The 20,562-nt window shown below is 45.1% G+C and overlaps 1 protein-coding gene across 1 annotated transcript in view; it reads right to left on the bottom strand.

The window, feature by feature from the left end:
- USP50 (ubiquitin specific peptidase 50) overlaps positions 1 to 18,195 on the bottom strand; it is a 290,206-nt gene extending 272,011 nt beyond the window's left edge. Inside the window, exon 1 of the mRNA XM_085646339.1 lies at positions 16,904 to 18,195. Within this exon, the coding sequence (XP_085502465.1) occupies positions 16,904 to 18,171 (1,268 nt within the window). The 5' untranslated portion in view covers positions 18,172 to 18,195. The remainder of the gene's footprint in view (positions 1 to 16,903) is intronic.
- Between the last annotated feature and the right edge of the window lie 2,367 nt (positions 18,196 to 20,562).

The raw sequence follows: 20,562 nt of genomic DNA, 5'->3' as shown, positions 1-20,562 counted from the left end.
ATGTGGGGGGGTGCTCCAGGATCCCTAGACGGGCAGGGTTCCAAGGTCAAGAAGGGCCATGGGTGGGCGGGGTTGGGTGGGGGTGGGGGTTTCACGAGTGGATGGGGAGAGGAGGGAGACAAGGGCACGGGGGGAATAATGTGTAGCATTTGTTCAAAAAGCTTTAAGTCCCAATAAAGATCTTTTGTCTTTTTTTTCTGTTATCAGATTACGTGCTTTTTATGTAGAATTAAGAATTTAAAGAAAAAGAAAAATGGTCGGTAAAATGCTGCAGATAGTGTCTTGTAATGTCAATGGCTTTAATAATAGAGTTAAGAGACGCTCTGTGATGGCATGCTTTAGATCTTTTCTAGCTGATGTGACATTTGTGCAAGAGACACATTATAAGGAGGGCCTTCCTGTAGATAGAGCCCCAGGTTATTTTCATCATGAATTTCATGCTTCCGCCAACGCTGCTGTCAGAGGGGTCGCTATCCTGGTAGCTAAGCAACTCCAATGAGAGATCTTGATGGTACATAAAGATCCAAATTCCAGGTGGCTCTGGGTACAGATGAAGATTTCAGGCCGTTTTAATTTTGTGAGCTATTATGGTCCTATCGAGGACTCTCCATTATCTCTGCAGTCTCTGTATGATTTTGCAATATCTCAGTCCGGGTACTTTGTAATAGGGGGGGATTTTAACTTGTTGATAAACCCGGCCTTAGACTGTTCCCGAGCCAATAAGAAACAAACTAAACCCAATTCTTAAAAAGGTGTATCAGAATTTTATAAGGGACTTCGCGTTAGTAGACTGTTGGAGGGTCCAATACCCAGATAAAAGGCAATATACTTGTCACTCAGGTAGATTTCATTCCTCTTCTAGGATTGACTTTTTTTTATCTCACATACTCTTTTAAAAACTATGTCTGAAATTTGTGAAAATCCCTTCTCAGATCATGCTCTGATTGCGGTGAAGATTGAAATTAAATTCCAAATGAAAATTAGGGCCAGATGGATATTTGAGAAATCCCTCCTTATAGATGAACAGTGGGTTGCATATATGCGATTGGCACTGGAGGAGTTCTTAAAATAAAATATCAATACCGCTTCGACATTTTCTGTCTGGAATGCATTAAAAGCTTTTTTTCGGGGCGAGGTGATTGGATATCTGGCCTTTAAGAGGAAAACAGAGGATTCTCAACGATCACAGCTTGAGAATGAGCTCAGCCGCACTACCGCAGAATATCTTGTTGGACCAACTCCAGAAAGGAAAGCTAAACTCGCTGGTGCCAAGTGCAATTTATACGATTTCTTTGCTTCTAAAGAAATTTTACATCATAACTCAGTCCTTCAGAAAAGATATGAGGAGAGTGAACATATAGGTAAGTTTCTGGCTTGGTCTTCAAAAATAATATCGAATTCGAATCACATTAAATTTTTTTTAGATCCAATCACTCTGTTCCACGTCTCTTCCTTCAGAGATCTCAGAGGTCTTAAGTACTATAAAGATCTCTATACAGAGATGCATAATACCCGCCCTGAGATCGCTCTGGCTTTGCTGGATAAGTTAAATATTCCTACCCTTCTATTTGAGGCGCAAGAACTCCTGCGCTCAGATATTACCATCAACGAAGTCATACAGGCGATCAATCTATCTCTGACAGCTAAGGCCTGTGGGCCAGACAGAATTCCCTCCGAGATTTATAAGATCTTTTCCCCGCAACTTGCTATATTTTTAAGCACGTTATTTAACGGGATTCTTGGAGGGGACTCAGTTCCGGAAAATGTTTCTCAAGCGGCTGTAATAAGCTTTGTTAAGAAAGGGAAACCAGAAGACGAGGTTAACTCCTATCGGCCTATTAGTCTATTGAATTCAGATTATAAAATCTTTACTAAAATCTTGACAAATAGACTCGCGCTGGTTGCCCCCACACTTGTCCATCAAGACCAGAATGGCTTTCTCAAGGACAGACTACTGGCTGTTAACACTCATTATCTGGTGCAGGCAATCGATTATTGTTCTATCAGTAAAACTAAGGCGGTTATAGTTATGCTTGATGCTGAAAAAGCATTCAACAGAGTACAATGGCAGGTCTTATTTTCCATCTTATGAAAATTTGCAATCCCGAGGGAATTTTGCCTTGCGGTGCAAAATCTGTACCGTAATGCAAAATCTTCCATCATTATCAATGGAGATATCGCAGGTACAATTTCCATCAGCCGGGGGACACGCCAAGGCTGTCCACTTTACCCGATGTTATTTGCTCTGTTCATTGAACCTCTGGCATGTGCTATTCGACAGGATGATACTATAGTCTTCCCCTTACCGGGCTCGGCGAAACTTAAACTATTTGCCGATGATATGGCGCTCTATCTAGCAGTGGATAGGGATAACATAACGAGAGCCTTAGATAAAATTGGGGAATTCACTAATATTGGAGGATATAAAATCAATCAATCCAAATCAGAAGTGCTTCTTTTAATAGCACCGCAGATATCTTGCCTCTCGCCATGCGGGATCATTACAACGCAACCAAGCCAATAAGATATCTTGGGATTTTTGTGACCACTAGATTGAAAGATCTTTATCCATTAAACTTCATTTCCACTTTAAACAAAATAAAAAGCTTGTTCAAACAATGGGAAAATCTCCCTATATCAATCATGGGGCGTGTTGCCCTTATTAAAATTAATGTTCTTCCGCTTTTCTTATTTCTTTTTTCTAATTTAATGATTAAAATTCCAAAATCTTTTTTTGAATCTGTGCAATATGAATTTAGATGTTTCATCTGGTCGGCACAAAACCGAGAAAAAAGTTACAAACTCTCCAATTTGAAGTAGAGGACGGGGGCCTATCCCTACCAGATGTACGGCTATATTATCATGCCTCAATCCTTAACTGGCTTAATTATAACAACGTAGATGAGTTGATCAAAGCGAATTCTTTTCTGTCAACTATGCTTAAGGAATCTGAGATGGACCTTGCGCCTTTTTTACAGGTACCCAAACTTCCCAAAAAACACGTTATAAGATCCCAAGGTCGATAACTTTCCTTTTTCAAAAAATATGGGGAATGTATGATATTCCGTGGCTTCACCCGCAGATGAAATTAAAGGAATGTATTCCGCTGGGATTACAGTGGTCCCGTTTAAATTGTATTCAGTGGGGAAAATTAGGGTTCCTGATGCTTCAGGACTTTCATAATAATGAAGGACTCCTCTCCTGGTAACAGATACGAAATAGCAAAACTAACATAAGCAGTAATCTGATATTTAGCTTTGCATAGGTTAAGCAGTTCTGCATAGGCCTAACTCCTAAAAAAGATTGCCCAGGCGCTCTCCCGGGGAAGGCATATTTCATCTTTAAAACTAAGGGTATAGGCAATTGGTATAAATTACTTAAATCAGTGGAGAACAAACAGGCGATCCTTGATCACCTGGAAAAGATAAATACGACCACTGGTTGCACTTTTTCCCTGCAACTATGGCAAAACTACAATAACATGAGCTGCAAAGCAGTCAGGGCCGCCAACCTAACAAGAATGGCATGGTTCAGTAAATGGATGATTTATTACACCCCCAATCGACTCCACAGAATGTTCCCCTCTGGTGACCCCAGGTGCTTTAGATGTGAGCTTGCAGTGGGGGACTGGCTCCATGTCGGGTTTTTATGCTGCCATTTAAGTAACTTTTGGCAGGATATTTTTTCTGAAATTAACAAGAAATTAGAATCTAATCTTTCTCCTAGCTCTCTCACTGCCCTTTTTGGTAATGTAGAGTCGAGTGAAGATTTGACCTTAGACCAACGTCAATTTATTTTTATTGCTACTTTAATTGCAAGATCACTTATTTTAGCAAACTGGAAGTCTAAGGTGAAGGTCGTCCCAACGATTTCGCAATGGATTTTAAAAATGCAGAGAGTCTTCAATAGGGAATCCATTTACACAAAAAGGGTAGGCTCCTATGCTAAACTTGAAAGAATTTGGCGGTATCTGAATTAAATTGTTTCTACTTATATTTCTGTGTATTATATATTTTGCTTAGATGATGTTTTATTATTATCTTTTTCTTTTCCTGAAAATGAAATACAAATTATGAATGTTATTTAGGTGGAATGGGACTTATGCAGGCTACCTTCTTGTATTTTGTAATTTTGTATTGTGTAAAATGTAATACTTTTGCTACAACAATAAATAAAAAAATAAAAATAAACATTTCCCAATTGGCCCCTTTGAACCCCTGGGTAGTACATATTTCCATGAATTATGGCCCCTACCTTTTACTTACAGATGTCAACGGTAGGATAAGAAAGTTTTCCTAACAGGGGAGGACTGTGATTTCACAGTAGGACATTCCCTAGTTTGTAAACACATTAAGTTGCACGACGCTTGTAATGCGTCCGCACCTAACCTTGCATGTTTTTTAAAGGAACTCCCCTCCCAGCAATAATTCCCACTTTTACATAGCTTTCTAACTGGAGTTATCTTACTTTGAATAACCACGACTGCTGTGGTTGCAGGCAGGAATCCCATATATAGTAACAGTTTAACAATGTGTTACTTCTTGTAGCAATGTGCTTTTTCCACCCCACATGGGAAAGTAGATAGTTCCATTTGGCCTTCCATTCCGACTTTGAAAACAGATTTCAACAAATTAAGCAGACTCAAAGCGCTATTGTTTCAACAAGAAGTGGCTCTCACTTCAGCTCGAGAGACCTTCGAATTACAGGTGGCTAGAACATCTAGTGAGATGGAGTCCCTTCTGAACACGAATCTCCCACTGCATTTTGGGGAACTAATACATCAAATATTTAATGCGTCTGACATGAAAGGCCTTGCTCATTTTGTTAAACTTGTGGGATCAGGCCTTGTGACTTCTTTTCAGACAATATTTGGAGTAATACCAGCGTTATTCATTCTATTTTTTCCAGCGTCTTCAGAGGGTTCCCATTATTACTGGCGCTAGCTGGTGGAATCCTGGTACTTCTGCTCCTACTACGCAATGGCTGCTCATCTTGTGGTAATGCACAGACCAGGCCAATTGCAACAGTACCATGACCGAATGCAACAACTTTTTGTATGCTTACCATTAGCAATGCTTAGCGTGAGTTATAGACTCACTTGTCACTTTGCCTACTTTACTTGCGTGCAACCTGTGTTCTACTGTCAGCGGTGCCCTTTCTATTGGGCTTTAGATTTATGGCTCTCCAACACGTCATGTTCAGACCCATTTTATGACCAGTTGATGGGTCCCTTAGTGGCACATGAGCAGGCCTGTTCTCGGGATGGCCGTATGGCGCTTACGGCTGCACTTGGAGTCTTGGCTGAGTGGAATATCTGTGCAGCTGTGCAGAACCTCTTGCGACGGAGTTTCATTGAATATCACCCAAGTTGCCCAGATATGCTCTTGAAAGCATCGGATTATGAGAAACACGTCTGTTCCTTCGGTCTACTAGATTGGATGGCATCCCTTTTTCTACTAATGATAGGGATGGCCTTTTGGAACGAATTGCATTCTTAAGTTCACGTACTTTGATGGATTTGCCACCTCCTTCTTAATCACGTTTCCTGTGAAATGACAAACTTTTTAAACGACCTACAAAATGTTGTTTTCTCCTCTCTTTTTCAATTTGCTTTTTTCAGGCGCATTTGGACTCTGCTTACCTTTGAAAACTGTTCTATTCTTTGTCTATATGCTAAGACCTTACCAGGGGGAGGGTGTGTTAGAAATGGGATTTCTGGTTGGCCAGGGCTTGCGCCAAAGCCAGACAGAAACCACCACTCTAGTCAGGGCTGGGGAGTTACACGCCAAAGATAACCCCTGCTCACCCCCTTGGTAGCTTGGCACGAGCAGTCAGGCTTATCCCTGAGGCGATGTGTAAAGCGTTTGCGCGCGCACCCAGCAACAACACCCAAGGCCCACCACAAAGGAAACTCCACACAAGGTATTCTATAAAAATAGCCTTTGTATTATACACAACACATTAGATAAAAACACACACTCTACAATGTGCCAACAGGCACGGGCAGAATTTACAAGGGATTATATATACAGGGGACAGGGCCACCTGGACCACTGTCAGGAATTAGCACTTTTTAGAACATAGGAATAATACTGTAGTACAAAATAACATATGTAGCACACAACCAGTAACTACTGGTATCAGGTAAGTACCACCTACGCAACCCTAACCACCTTAGGAAAATATTGCGCAGGGAATCAGGACCTCACTAGCACCACCTGTGTTAGGGAGAAAACAACCACCTAAGTATCACAATACCTGTAGGGGTCTAAGCACATAAACACATGATGCATAACATTCAGAGGTGTAAAGCAAAGCACATGACGCATAAACACATTCAGAGGTGCAGGAAAGGAACAAGGGCGCAAAAACTCACATTAGCCACTATCTGTGGCAGTCCCTAGGCCAACTGGCCTTGTCGGGGCAAGGACGCCCTGCGTCCAGAAAAGTCAGGGCAAGACTGCGCACGCAGTCAGGGCAAAGCGTAAACCAAAACGCAGAGGCCACAACCTAAATGTTGCAGCTGCCCACTAAGTGCTGGGCAGCTGGAGGAATGAGCGTGGGCACCACTGTGCCCTCCTACACAAATCACAGTCACGTGGGGCCCCTCGGGGCTCTAAGAAAACCCTTGTGGCCCCCTGAACCTCGCAGGCTATGATCAAGAAATGCGCCTCCTGGGAGCCTCACAGGGCTCGTGGACACTGCCACCACGTTGGAGCCACGGGGCTCTAGACACAATGTGGCTCGTGGGAGTCCCTCTGGACTCTACAAAATACTGCCCCCGTTGTTGGAGCGGCCCGCTGCCTTCCGGGGCCGCTCTAATTAGCACAGACTGCCCCCGTACGATGGAGCCCTCTAGGACTCTTTAAACACTGTGGCCCGCGTGGTGGAGCCTCACAGGCTCTTTAACCAAATTGCCCCCAAGTCGCTGCCCCCTCCACCACGGAGAGGCGAGCCTCGTTGGAGCGGCCCGCTGCCAAGTGGGGCCGCTCGAGAATACTGCGGACCGGTGGAGCACACCAGCGCTCTACACAAATGATGCTGGCCCCATCGGAGCGTACTCGCGCTCTGCAGCCAAACCGGCTGCTCCCTGCACCCTCCAGGCCAGAGCCCCACTCACCGGAGTTCCGCTGGTCACCCGGGGCTCTCCCTCGCTCTCGGGAGCCCCGGTGGGAGACACCAGCTTCTTCCGCTTCCCGGCTTTGGACGCGGCTTCGTCGTCGAGGCCCCGATCACGTGGGCCACACCCCCTCCCGCTGGACCAATCCCAGCGCGGCAGGGGGATGACGCGGCCGGGACTCCGGGCTGCGGCGGTGATCTTCTCTCGGCAATAAGAGGGGTAGGCTCCCTCGTTACAGTGGATGTACGGCGGGGTGGGCACCCGCCGTAAAATAAACAAATAAGCGGGGTGGGCACCCGCCAACGAGCACGGCAAGGTCCCTGGCAGGGTGGGCACCTGCCAGGGGATTTCAGGATTGGCACCGCACGGGGGAAATGCCGGGTGGGCACCGGCTTGCAGCAATAAAGCGCTCCTGGCGCTAGGACAAATAAAAGCGCTTCCAAGCGCTAAAGGAGAATAAAAGCGCTTCCAAGCGCTTAGGCCTAACAAGCACCACAAAGTCCAGCAAAGTTCTTCCCTGCAGGCAGCAGGGCAGGGGTGGGGGGCAAGGCTGGACCCAGAGCCAGCTCACTGGGCCTCCAGGCAGGGAGGTAGTCCAAGTGGCGGTCCTCTGGTCCAGCAGCAGCAGCAGCCCCCCTCAGGTAAGATCCTGGCAGAGAACAGTTTCTGTGGGGACACAGCCCCATTTTTATACAGGCAAACCCTTTGTTCTGGGTTCAGGGTGAGGGGGAAAACCAGTCGCAGCTGGTTGGGGAGCACCCTTGATGTGCTCAGCCCCTCACTCTATTCACTGGCAGGGCTAGGGTCGTCAGTCGCACCACAGGGGGCGGGGCCAGCATTGTGTGTGGAAAACCCTGTCCTATTCAGGACCCAGGTGTACTCCTCCCACCCATCTAGCTGCTGATCTCCCCATTCACCACTGGGTGACTCATCCTGACTCTGGGGAATCCCTAGCCCGTCACATGACACGACCAGCCAATCACGCGACAGACACACTGCACACAGAAGTGCCCACTTCTAGAAGTGGCACTTCCACACTAGGTACATGCACGCCGCACACATCATCGCGCAGCATTCACTCCCACGAGTCCGCACATACCAAACTTGGGCCTGCACACCCCACGCATCAGGAACTACTAGGGACACATACACTCCCCATGCATTCCTATGGGAGGGCAGGCCTATCTCACCACATGCACTCAGAGCACGCACGCACTTTACCCTGGGACACAGGGAAGGTGCGCAGAGACCAAACAATTACCACACCAAGTCACCAATAAAAAGCCAAAAAGTCCAGGGGTGAACTTGCCAGAAGGGCCAAGTCCAACACAACCCCCTTCCAGCCAAAACGCAGGGCAGACCAATCACCACCGTGATGGACTTCCCTGCTTGGGGCGATAGAACACGGACGCGGGCCCGCAACTGCATGGACACCCTCCGGTTCTACGCCACGGTGAACCCATGGAATTCTTTTTAACACCACTGTCTGGACCAACTGGGCTACCCCACTGGTACTCCCAAGCTGTCCGCGGCCAAGACCAGGCCCTAGGCCACCCAGGTGCCACTGGTCTTTGCCTAACCACAGAGTGGGGGGTAGTAACCCCTGGCACATAGCGGCCATTCTCCACTCTTCCTCTCTGAAAGACAGGACTAGACTGCCCCTGGTTCTCCAGCCTAGGGTCTACACCCTCAGGCGGACCAGGAGTCTCAGGGAAGGCTCTCCTCCCCCTACCTCTTCTCCTAGGGTTCCTCCTCCTCAGGAACTACTAGGGACACATACACTCCCCATGCATTCCTATGGGAGGGCAGGCCTATCTCACCACATGCACTCAGAGCACGCACGCACTTTACCCTGGGACACAGGGAAGGTGCGCAGAGACCAAACAATTACCACACCAAGTCACCAATAAAAAGCCAAAAAGTCCAGGGGTGAACTTGCCAGAAGGGCCAAGTCCAACAGGGTGTTATATGGCCGTTAGGGTCAATGTCGACATTGCTAGGTTAGCATGAGCTCTGCTGCCATAAAGCTGCTTTTGCGCACGTTACTATATGACTTTACTTTGCAAGACTCTGTTTGTGCCTTTCACATGAGAACTGTCTGCTTTCTGCGTTCTCTGCCTGTTCCTGGAGTTTAGTCTGAAAACGATGTGCAAGGTCGATAAACAATGCCCCTTGTTATTCTGTTCTGGTCAGTCCCTAGCACCTTGACAAAACATGCTAACACAGCTGCGCTGCTGGAAACTCGTGCTTTGGTATTACGGGGATGCATGTTCTAAAGACACACTTGGAGAGGGACTTTTCTAGGGAGAAGAGCTATGCTGTTCCTATGATGTAAAACTTCCATCTAGGCACTAAGGTTTGGGGTCTGCCGACAAAGCCCAGAGATCTTCCTTTATATAATAAACTTAACCTTACCAAGGGGAGGGTGGTTAGGCCTTATAGTCATTTTTGCACTGTCTATATATGATGACATTCCCCTTTGGAATTGTAACAATGCTAACTGTTTTAGGTTTATGCATTTCGCATTATAGAGCAGAATAGTTAAAATAAACATTTTGAACTATAACAGTGACTCTGATAATTTTTATTGTGAACAAGTACGAGTGAGTGTCTTGCTACTGCGATTCCTGAGAGAGTCTGGAGTGTTGTGTTCTGCGTTGTCTAATCATTTGTAGGTTCATCATTATGTAGGAGAACAAATGAGACACTATAGCTAGTCGGTTTTGGGATTTTGAGTACTATGGTGGTAGGAAGGTTCAGCCCCTATACACCGAGGTCCTGATTTCCTGCGCATAGTTCTGTGTATGTGCAGAATCCCTGCAACACCCTCTTGTGGCAATATTATAGAAGGCATATATTATGTACATTTTGCACCAGAACATATGTAACACATTTTTCATCCATAACAATTAGTGATGGTATCAGTAGGTATCAGGCACAGAAATTGGAGTTTTTATCAGGGTTTAAGAGGAGGGTATAATCACTTTGACCATCTTAGTTATCAGTCCTGTATTTAATATGTGGTTGTAGGCTTTTGACTGGGGATCTCCCAAAAGGTAAAATAATGCTCCAAACCCATCTCAGCCCGGTGTCTTACTAACAGTCAATTTCCTTTTTATTGTTGGGCTAATTTCCCCTGCAGTGATTGGTTCTTCAAATTCCTCATATTCCAGGGAGGCATCACTCTGTATTACATAGTCCCATAACAATTTGTCTTGATGATCTGCTTCAAAAGCAGAGCATTGGTACAGGGCTTTATTGTATGCATAGAACTCAGGTAGTATGTTTTGAGTATCTTTTATGTCTAATACTTCTTGTTCCTCTCTTTAATTACAAACACTATGGATTTAAATAGGTGCCTCTTAAAAAATGTTTGTTCTTAACATTTCATTATTGGTGAATGGTAAGGTAACCATCACACTTGAGAGCACTTTAGCACTGGGAAATTAGCACGTATTAACCTTTTCTTTTCAACAAATTAACTGATAAACAGGATTAGAGCAGACACAATGCAGTTATGATTTGTAACTGGGACCAGGCAATGTATCTAAATCCATTAATAAAAGTGCAGAACTTGTAAGAAATCTGTTTGATATAAGTTCTGAGCAGGTACAGTCAGAAAAAGACAGATCAGGGACTCGACTGAGAGGTGTAGGAGAACATTTCTTCAAAGTAAAATATGTAATGAAAAAAGAATCTTCAAAATGGTGGGATGCTACTATCCTAAGAAAATATATTGAAGTAGATAGAGTACTAAAAGGAATAGACAGGGCTTTAAATGGGATGAAAAAACTGAGGGATCTTATAAAGAGGTGTGGTCAGTGTAATTAAGAGCGGGGTTTAAAACACGTAAGCTAAATATCTGTGCTCAGCATAGTGTGCCACCCAACTTGTATTTTGCTGTTTCTGTCATTGCATCCGGATATATGATACAACAAGTAACATCATACCTACAACAAGTCAGGACTATTGGCTTTGATAATGGTTGTTAGTTGCATAAGATAAATAAGCAGCAACTATGGCTTGTATATAATATTGAAAAAGCTTCGACTTAAAGCCCTGGTGACACCACAACAATATTGCTGCTCCTGAGTTTCAAAAAAGAGAAGGGAAAACCAGAGAGAAAATGACTCTCTTTACAGGATTTCCCTTCCCCTAAAACACTCACCTGACATGGCGTCATGCTGTAACTTCTCCACTAGTGAGAAGAGAGCAGTGTGAGCACGCACACATTGATGGGCCTGCTGTCACTTCAGTTTGGGAAAAAACGGACCACCTGTGCCAGGGCACACAACAGAGCACGATAGAGACCCTATTAGAAACTGCCGGTGCTCAGCGCCGGTGAGACACAGCCCACTTAAAGCCCTGGGATTAGATATTAATATTTGTAGAAGATATCAATGAAGCACAGGCAGAGAAATGGAAGAAAAGTTTGAAAAAAGTGTTTAGTACTTTTATCAGACAATTTACTGAACAATCTGAGTATAAAATGCAAGACTTGTGCATTTAAATTAATAACACTGAGAAACTCATTTCAGACATCAAATTAGAAGACGGGATTAGAAAGAATTATGATGTACTTGAAGATATTTTGTCCAAATACCAAGACGAGATAAAAACCAGGAAAATCAATACATTTAAAACAGATGAATGTGATCATTGAATGCGAAGGGCGTATTCATATGCTCCCAAATTTGATCAGATACCCAGAAAAGTACCAATCTCAACTGCTAGCTCAGTATCTATAAGTGAATCAGATATAAGTGGTTCAGATACGGATGTCACCATAGAAGGAGGGGAGAAGTCAACAACTAGACCAGATTTGGTTGTTTTACCAGAACTGAAACAGATGAGATGAACAGATATGCAAATAGCAAGAAACAGAATGTAAACTTGAATTATTGTTAATAATCATATTAAATTCACATTACAACTAATCTATTTTATAAATGTTGTATTAAATTTATTATAGGAGATGTGTATGATGTAAATTGTCTATGGCGACAAAATAAAATAAAACACGTTTTTCAAATTGAAACTGAATTTTGGATTTAAATAGGTGCCTCTTAATACATGTGTATATGTTTATTTTTAGGATTCTTCTGTTGCACACTTAGATATATATAGATACTGTTGGAAATGACCATATTTTGCATGGTATGCCCCCAGATTTTTGCATTGACTGTTTTTTGGCCATAGAAATTTGTACACTTTAACCCCTGCTAACCAATGGTAAAGTGCTTTTGCTCTCTCTTCAAACATGATGAAACTGGTATACACCTGATTGGCACATTTATTTAACTTGCCTATACATCTCTAGTATATGGTACAAAGTGTTCCCAGTTCCTGTAAGTTAAATGTAACCAGGGGCGTAGCTCGGTCAGTAACAGTTGGGGAGGAGGTGGGCTTCCGATTTTCCAACAATATAATGTTAAAATACATTATACCACCAGCTGGGTGCATGAGAGGAACTTAAAGGGCAGTGAAAAGGAAGAGGAAGGTGAATTGGTAGGGATGCTAAGCGAGAGAAATCACAATATTTTGTAAAATAAGCAAAATAAAATTGAGAGAGGGATTATGTGTGTGTGTGTGTGTGCCACCCACACCAGTAGCCTTAAAGAGAGAACTCAGGCTTGCCACTGCAGTGCCTGCGCGCAGTTTATTAAACTGCCATGTTGTCCTGACAAGTGCACCCACTTGCCAGGCCTTACCCTTCCCTGTCTATGCACATCAGACACCCCTATGGTAGGTCCAAGGTACCCCCAGGGCAGGGTGCAGTGTATGTGAAAGGTAGGACATGTACTGAGGTGTGTACCATGTCCTGACAGTGAAATACTCTCCATTTCGTTTTTCACTGTTGAAAAGCCATCTTGCCCATAGGACAGAATGGGGAGGCTGTGTAATATGTTTCCAGCCTATCTTCCCAAAGGCTTAGGATGGAGAGGTGAAGTTTAGTGTGCCTGAACTCACAATTCAATAACACATCTTTTTGTGAAGGTGGTTTTTGCATTTTGTGTTTAGAAACCACTATTTTAGAAGTGGCTGGGTTTTTGTGCTCTAACATTTCAGTGTGTCTCTGCCTGGTTGTGGATTGACTGTCTGGATCTGAAAGTGATAGGATCTGGGGAATGTCTTGACCCAGGGGAGGAGGTGAGACAGCAACAGGCTGACCTGCATCTGGAGTGTAGGGGGAGGAGTAGCCCCTGGAGGTGAAGAGGCCTGGGCTGCAGCCATAAGACAATGGTTCCAGAACCTGCTGAGTGATTAAGGATCCAGACCCCCACTAATCAAAGGAATACGGTGTCACTGGCAGGGAGATACCCAGAACTGGTTTAGACAGGGGTTAGTGCCCCCCTGAACACAAAGACTTCAAAGACATTTAGGGGTATAACTAAGAGAGCTGAAAGCCCTGGACTTTGAAATGGAATTGAGCAAGACTGAACAGGATAGGAACTGTTCAAGACTGTAAAGGATGGAAACTACTTCGTGGTCAAGAGGAACCTCTGCCAAGGAAGAAACAGCTGAATAGAGCTGAAGGAAAGGACTGACCCTTGCTCTGTGTTTTAGGACTGGCCTGCAGTTTGCTGCTTAACCAAGGAGAGGCTAAATGGACTTTGCTGTGTGCTGTGTCCCCCTGCTTGAGAGGACTTTGCTGTGCTGTGTCCTGAAGTACCTTAACCCCAAGGGCTAGAGAAGAGCTGGCTCCCTGTTGTGGAAACTAAGGAACACAAAAGTTTCCAGAAGTGTCTCAGCGGTGTTGTGTGCATGTGCTTTGTGCAGCCTGAGACCTTCGTAAGAAGTGCCCTGTGATCATGGGCACCTGGAGTCCAAGCGAGTCTCAGCAACGATATGTGCGTGTGCTTTTTGCAGCCTGAGCCCTTCGTGAGGATTGTCCTGTGATCATGTGTACCTGGAGCCCAAGTGAATCTCAGCGACGCTGTGTGCGTGTGCTTTGTGCAGCCTGAGACCTTCGTGAGGATTGCCTGGTGACCGTACACACCAGAAGTTCAAGTGTGTCTCAGCGACGCTGTGTGTGTGTGCTTTTTGCAACCTGAGATGCTCGTAAGAATTGCCCTGTGATCGGGGGCGCCAAGAGTCAAAGTGAGTCTCAGCGACGCTATGTGCATGTGCTTCGTGCAGCCTGAGACCTTCGTGAGGATTGCCCTGTGATCTTGTGCACCGGGAACACAAGTGAGTCTGAGCGACGCTGTGTGTGTGCTTCGTGCAGCCTGAGACCTTCATGAGGATTGCTCTGTGACTGTGCACACCCGAAGCTCAAGGGAGTCTCAGCAACACTGTGTGCGTGTGGCCTGTCGCAGCCTGAGATCTTCGTTATCGCCATCGGCCTGGAAGCAACCAAGTCGCATCGGAGGCCCAAGTCACGAGAGGCAGAGAGGAGAGCGAGGTTGCATCCCCCAGGTAACGTGAGTCGGCGCCTGGGGCGGGGTGCAGGCTCGGAGAGAGACGCTCTCTGCCTCTCCCCTTCTTGTAGCGTGAGCCTCTGTTCTAGCTCGTATCACGGCCCTTACGTGCCAAGGAGTGGCAGTACCGGGGCTGGAGTGTGGAGCTGCACTGTGGTTTACACCATTCCTGTGTTGGGGGCATATGTTGGCAGAGGCTGACAGCGAGTCAGTACGAGGGGCAGAGAGACCTTCTGAAGCACCGTGATCGGTGCCGAAGTGCCTTGCGCATTGCATTGTTTCTGCATTATGAACTGGCTGATTGTTGCTTTGCGCATTGCATTGTGTTTCTGCATAACAAACTACCTGATTGTTGCATTATACATTGCGTTATTTCTGCATAATGAACTACAGGATTGTTGCATTACGCATTGCATTAGTTTGCATAACAATCTGCCTGATTGCTGCATTACACACTGCATTAGTTTGCATAACAAACTACCTGATTGTTGCATTACGCATTGCATTATTTTGGCATTACGAATTGCTTGATTGTTGCATAACGAACTGCATTATTTTTACATTGCAAAGTGCCTGATTCTTGCATTACGAACTGCATAGCATTGCATTAGGACTGCATTGGATCATCTAGAATTGCTCACTAATACCGCCCGAACCTACAAGGGCTGGTTGGCCTAATAACCGGCCAGGAGGAATATTATGAATACGCATATGTTGGATTTATATTGTGTGGTCTCATCGTAAATCTTTTTATATAAACTTATACTTGTTTTTCTATGAAACTCGTGTGGAGTCCTTTTGTGGTGTCATTGTTGGGTCACTGAGAGCGTGGTTGCAAATACTTTACACACTTGCCTTGAAGATAAGCCTGGCTGCTCGTGCCAAGCTACCAAGGGGGTGAGCAGGGGCTATCTGAGAAGGTGTCCTTCCTTTCCCTGACGTGGAAGTGAGGGTCCCTACTTGGCCTAAGGTACCTACCTCAGCCAACGAGGGAATCCCGGTTCTAACAGGTGTCAACATGCTCATGGGGCAGGGACAAAAGACCTTGGGTATAGGAAGATGTTGTAGTGTCCTTGCTAGGATAGCCTGTGGCATGGGGCCAAAAACTTGATTAATGTCAAAGAGGCCTACTTTATCTCCAGCCGATGTAGTTAACACCCAGCCTACACCCTTCTTTTATCCCCTGGGCTGGACCATGCCACTACAGCGGGCCCCTTGTTGACATCACAGTGGCAGTTCCTGCTGCAGTGTCAACACCTGCTTAACAGGACTGCTGGGAGTTTCATATGACATTTGGGGTGTACTTCAAAGGAGGGACACTGAATGCCAAAACAATTTGTGTGTACCCTGTGTCTGTGTGATGAAAGCTCAGCTTTGTTCTACTAGGCTTCTGTCCCTGTTTTTGTTGGAGGTACAGGGACTGTCTACAGCTGAATTTTAGTGTTAGATGTGAGAGGACACTAGAATTTCCATCGTACACTCCCCTCACACCCACAGCCCTCAGAGCCAACATTTAGTGTGGACGAAGCCTTTGGCTACCTTGAAAATGCCTAAAATGAGCAGGGTTACAGCCAGAAACCTTCTCACCCTCAAGCACGTGTCAGGCATGAGTATGACATCTCCAGGCACCCCCTTCAGAACACTCCTGGATCTGTGGAAAATGAGGAGGAGACTGAACCTGCTGCCATCGACCTGAGAAAAGCCTAGAGGACTAGACCTACTCTCCCTCTTGTACCAAGGACAAAGAAGGGGATCCAAAGGTCATAAGGGGAGAGGATGTGGCATTCTGACCAGAGCTGCCGACTTTGGAACTGGGGAGACCGGTTCAAGTTTTGGCATTGGCTCAACATCCTGTGATTCTGGGCAAATCACTTAATCTCCCTGTGCCTAAACCAAAATGAATGTGTCCTGGTTTAATGTAACTGGTGCTCATGTAGAGGGCACCAATATATTTGGGTTGAATTTTTGCTACATAAAACTGCAAAACAAAAATTAAATAAATAAATAAGGCCGACTTCCTGCTAAAGCTACAGCCACACACATGTTACAAGAGGCTTTTCCTGCAACTGTCCAGCTGACCAGTGGCAACTGGACATGAGCCCTCCTGTTGGCCTCTGCCTGCCACCCTGTGTGTCTTTAAGTGCCTCCTCTGAGGTCCTGGGGGCTTTAGAAATGTACTCCTGTGATGGATTGAGGCATAAAGGACTAAAGTCAGAAGGTAAAAATCTTTGACCAGAAAGAATCATTTGCAGTTTGTGCTCCTTGGTGCTATTTCTCCTTAAAACTTTTAAAAAATCATATTTCAAGTCATAACCCGGTTTCTTCCACATACATAAAAAAATATTGTAATATGAAAGCTAACCTTAAAACGGTGTGGCGCAGATGATCGTAGTTTCCATTCAGAGAAGTGCCCCTGCTCTGTTTCTCGCGAGTGGGCTTCTGAAAGAGTTCTAATGGATTCAGCTCACCGGACAATGCTCTAGTGAACTCGTATACCGAGCTGTCTTTTAGAGAAGATGTTGATTTTTTAGAATGAAGAAGAAAAGAGTTGATACACGTCATGTGGACCATGATCCAAAAAGCTTGCATGAACTCAACGGAACTGGTTCCCCCTGCCTTCAGTGGGACCCGCACAGGTCCATCCCATCCAAGGGGGTGGCAGGACAGTGCCAACGAGGAGCCCGCATTCTTATTTTCACACTGAACACTGGAGCGGCTAAAAAATGAGAGTGGTTCATTCCTTTGATCTGCAGAGTCAGACAAGGAGTCAATAAATCGAAACGATACACCACGCAAAAACAATTCATCCAGGGTCTTCCCAGTCACTGGAGCAGAAACCGCCAACTGCACAGTGCAACTTCTCCCGTAGTACGGAGCAAGCAGTTCCTGGAGTACGTACGCTAGTTGCGTACACCTGCCTCTCAGGTGCGACAGGGGGTGTATACTGAAATTACAGATAAAGCCTGTGTCCAGATCCATCAAAAGGGCGAGCCTCAACCCACTGCTCTCTGGCTGCCCTTTAATATGCACCTTAAACTTTTTAATGCATACTGTCTTCCCTGGAATGCACATTTTACAGAAACTCGTAGCCAGTCTCTCTTGCAAGCACTGTATTTCCAGAAATACCCCTGAATCCTTCCTCTGTTTGTTCACGCACAAGTAGTGCAGAATGTCCTCAAAGCGGTAGTTAGAATACGCTCTTATCCCTGTTTCGACGGAATTATTGGAACATTTGGTGCTTACTTGTGTGTTGTCGCACAGTGCCCCCTGCAGGAGGACAGCGAGCCAGGCAAGAAACTCTTCCTGATTCACCGCCTTCCACCTGTCGCTGCTCTTTTTATTCAGCTTCAATGCAACGGAAGCTTTGCTATTGATGTTCTTCAGAGTGGCTTCGACAAAATCGTCCGCTAGCAGAGTAAAGCTTTCTTTCCTGGCCGACTGCTGCTGCCGTGGAGGCCGAGGGGTGACGTTGATCACGTTTAGCGCTGAAGCCACCGGATTTACTCTGTTGCGTTTAGAAGGAGGTCTGAGCTTTGCACAGAGGTTCCAAGAGGGTGAAACTACTTCCACGGCCGTGCATTCATGCGGGGCCCACGGCTCTTCCCGGACTGTTGCAATCGCAACGTCCATTTCACGGAATCCACACTGGAAGCGCGCGTCATGTTCCGCATCCGCTTGCTTCTGTACACAGCGTTGTCGAATAACTGCGACCGAGGGCCGGAAACTCAATGCACGCAATGTTTGTGCAACACATTCGATTGTATCCATTGACTTCGCATTGCCAAGGTCAACTAACACCTCTCTGAAACGTGTCTAGACAAGTTGCAAGCTTCATGTTGTGTGTGTCGAAGAAATGAAAACAGAAGCGTGAGAAACAGCAGTTGAGAGCGGAACTGTGGGCGAGGTGGCGCAATCATCACAAACTAATAATTAGTGTGAAAAAACTGCTGGCATCTGGCAATTATTGTCCAAACAATCTCACTCTCGTCTCACAGACTAAACTAAGCCCTCACTTATACATTTATAACCTATGTATACCTTGAATTACAAACGTGCACCCAACGGCAGCCGCCATAGCTTGGTACATACGGTAAGACACGACTCTAGTGCTGCGCAGCTCGCTGGGCGTTTCAAGTGAATTCACTTTCAGTGGGTGCTACACAAGTGCTCTCCGTTATCTGCACGAGCCAAAGTGCTAATGGAAACCATGGTAGTGACTGTGGTAATGAATGAATGACTGGGTTTGTTAAGCGCACGGCTACTCAGTAAGGGTGCCCCGGCGCTATATAGAGAGTAGGAAAATGAAAGGAGTATTGAGAGACTACAAAAAGCAAAGTCTTAAGTTTCTTTCAGAAAAGCCCCTCACCTTCAGTTTGACGCAGTTCTGCTGGGAGCCTGTTCCAAAGTATATGGTCTTGAACCCCTGCCATTCAGCTATACCCAATCCTATGTAAATGGGTACCCATTGGAGCGTGTGTACTTTTGACTATTTGGATATCACACTAATGGAACAGCTAGAATGGAACACTTGATAAAGCTGGATTCTTATCTTATCGTATCTACCATCTCTAAGAATCCTCAGGTCGACTAGAACTTTTTACCTGCTGAATAGTGTGAAGGGAAGAAAATTCAGGTTCTCCATATAGCCAATTAAACTTCAACTTTATACTTCAAAAATCACTGACTCCGAATTCCAAAATCTAGGGTTTATTACAAAGCCAAAAATAGTTGCACATACAAGCACCTCATCACGAGGTTAAGGAAATAAATGGGGACTAATACAAAGAATATCCTATGCAGGAGTCTCATCCGACTCAGAATAAGGAGAATAGTTAACTTCAGAAGCATCAGGCAACCAATAACTGCTCCGATCTCTATGTTAGAAGTCATTAACCTAAAAAGAAAAAGCAATTAGTCAATCCCTACACTGTCTCTAAGGTGACATCCCTACTTATCATTTACCCAAGGCAAGAGGGTAAAAGGTGTCAGTAGTGAAGACTTCCTTAGAAGTACACTCACTTTACTCAAGTCAGCAGCCAAATCTATAGAGCTCGTTCTGAGATGCTCCTTCTAGCTTTCCCTCTAATCCTCAACTGCTTGACCCTCGGAACACTGTCCCTAATTCAAAATCACCAAACAGTAGAACACGCCCTCGTCACACCTCTTCGGCCAGGTCTTCCTTCCGTATTTTTCCATCGAAACTCTTACTTCATCAAAAGACCGTTGGAGTGACCTTGGGTCCCAGGCACCTTCTCCGCTGAAAGTATCATATCTGCATTCCAGTGAACTCCCATGGTTGCTTCTCCTACCGTCCTAACTCCTAAAACAAAAGGGTTAGTCTTCCTAACGAGCTATGTGCCCTTGCACCTGCAACAGAAACGTATAATCGAAAACTTTCCACTTTCAGAATTTGCTGACTGCTTCTAACTGAAAGCTTTCTCAAGGGAACACCTTTCGGTCTACAAAATTCAGGTAACATAAGAAGCGAATAGGCCTTTCTCCTAAATGTATATGCGATCAGGCCTTTACACATTTAAACACACAATTCTAAAATCACATTATAAGCACTGATTACCTTATACTCCATATATGAATAAGCAAACTACACGTGCAGACTTTAATATGGTGCACATTTAAACCTAATGCATCACATCATACATGAACTAATTCAATATGCATCATCTAAAATACTTTCTCGATTAAACACTACATCGATTTCCATAAATGACATGATTACATTTCTATTCGCACTATTATATGCTATTTTAGTATTGCATTTCTAAAACCCACACGTTAATATATTTCCTCTAAATATATGGGTGCAGACTACCTGTGATTATGATGCACCGCTACAACTTCAGAATAACATGGCGCTCTATCAGTTTCCCCCTTTGATGACTAGTGTCATCACACCTTTACTCAACTTCTTGGAGAAGGAACTGACCTAAACAGAACTCGTTGCCATTCTCCCCCGTCGGAGTCTCTCCATATTCTTAAGGTTCTAATATTGACTGTCCTACA

The sequence above is a fragment of the Triturus cristatus genome, chromosome 3_1 (assembly GCF_964204655.1).
Source record: "Triturus cristatus chromosome 3_1, aTriCri1.1, whole genome shotgun sequence".
NCBI classification, from domain to species: domain Eukaryota; kingdom Metazoa; phylum Chordata; class Amphibia; order Caudata; family Salamandridae; genus Triturus; species Triturus cristatus.
Note: the sequence above shows the minus strand (reverse complement) of the source record. Positions and strands in the feature narration are given on the sequence as shown.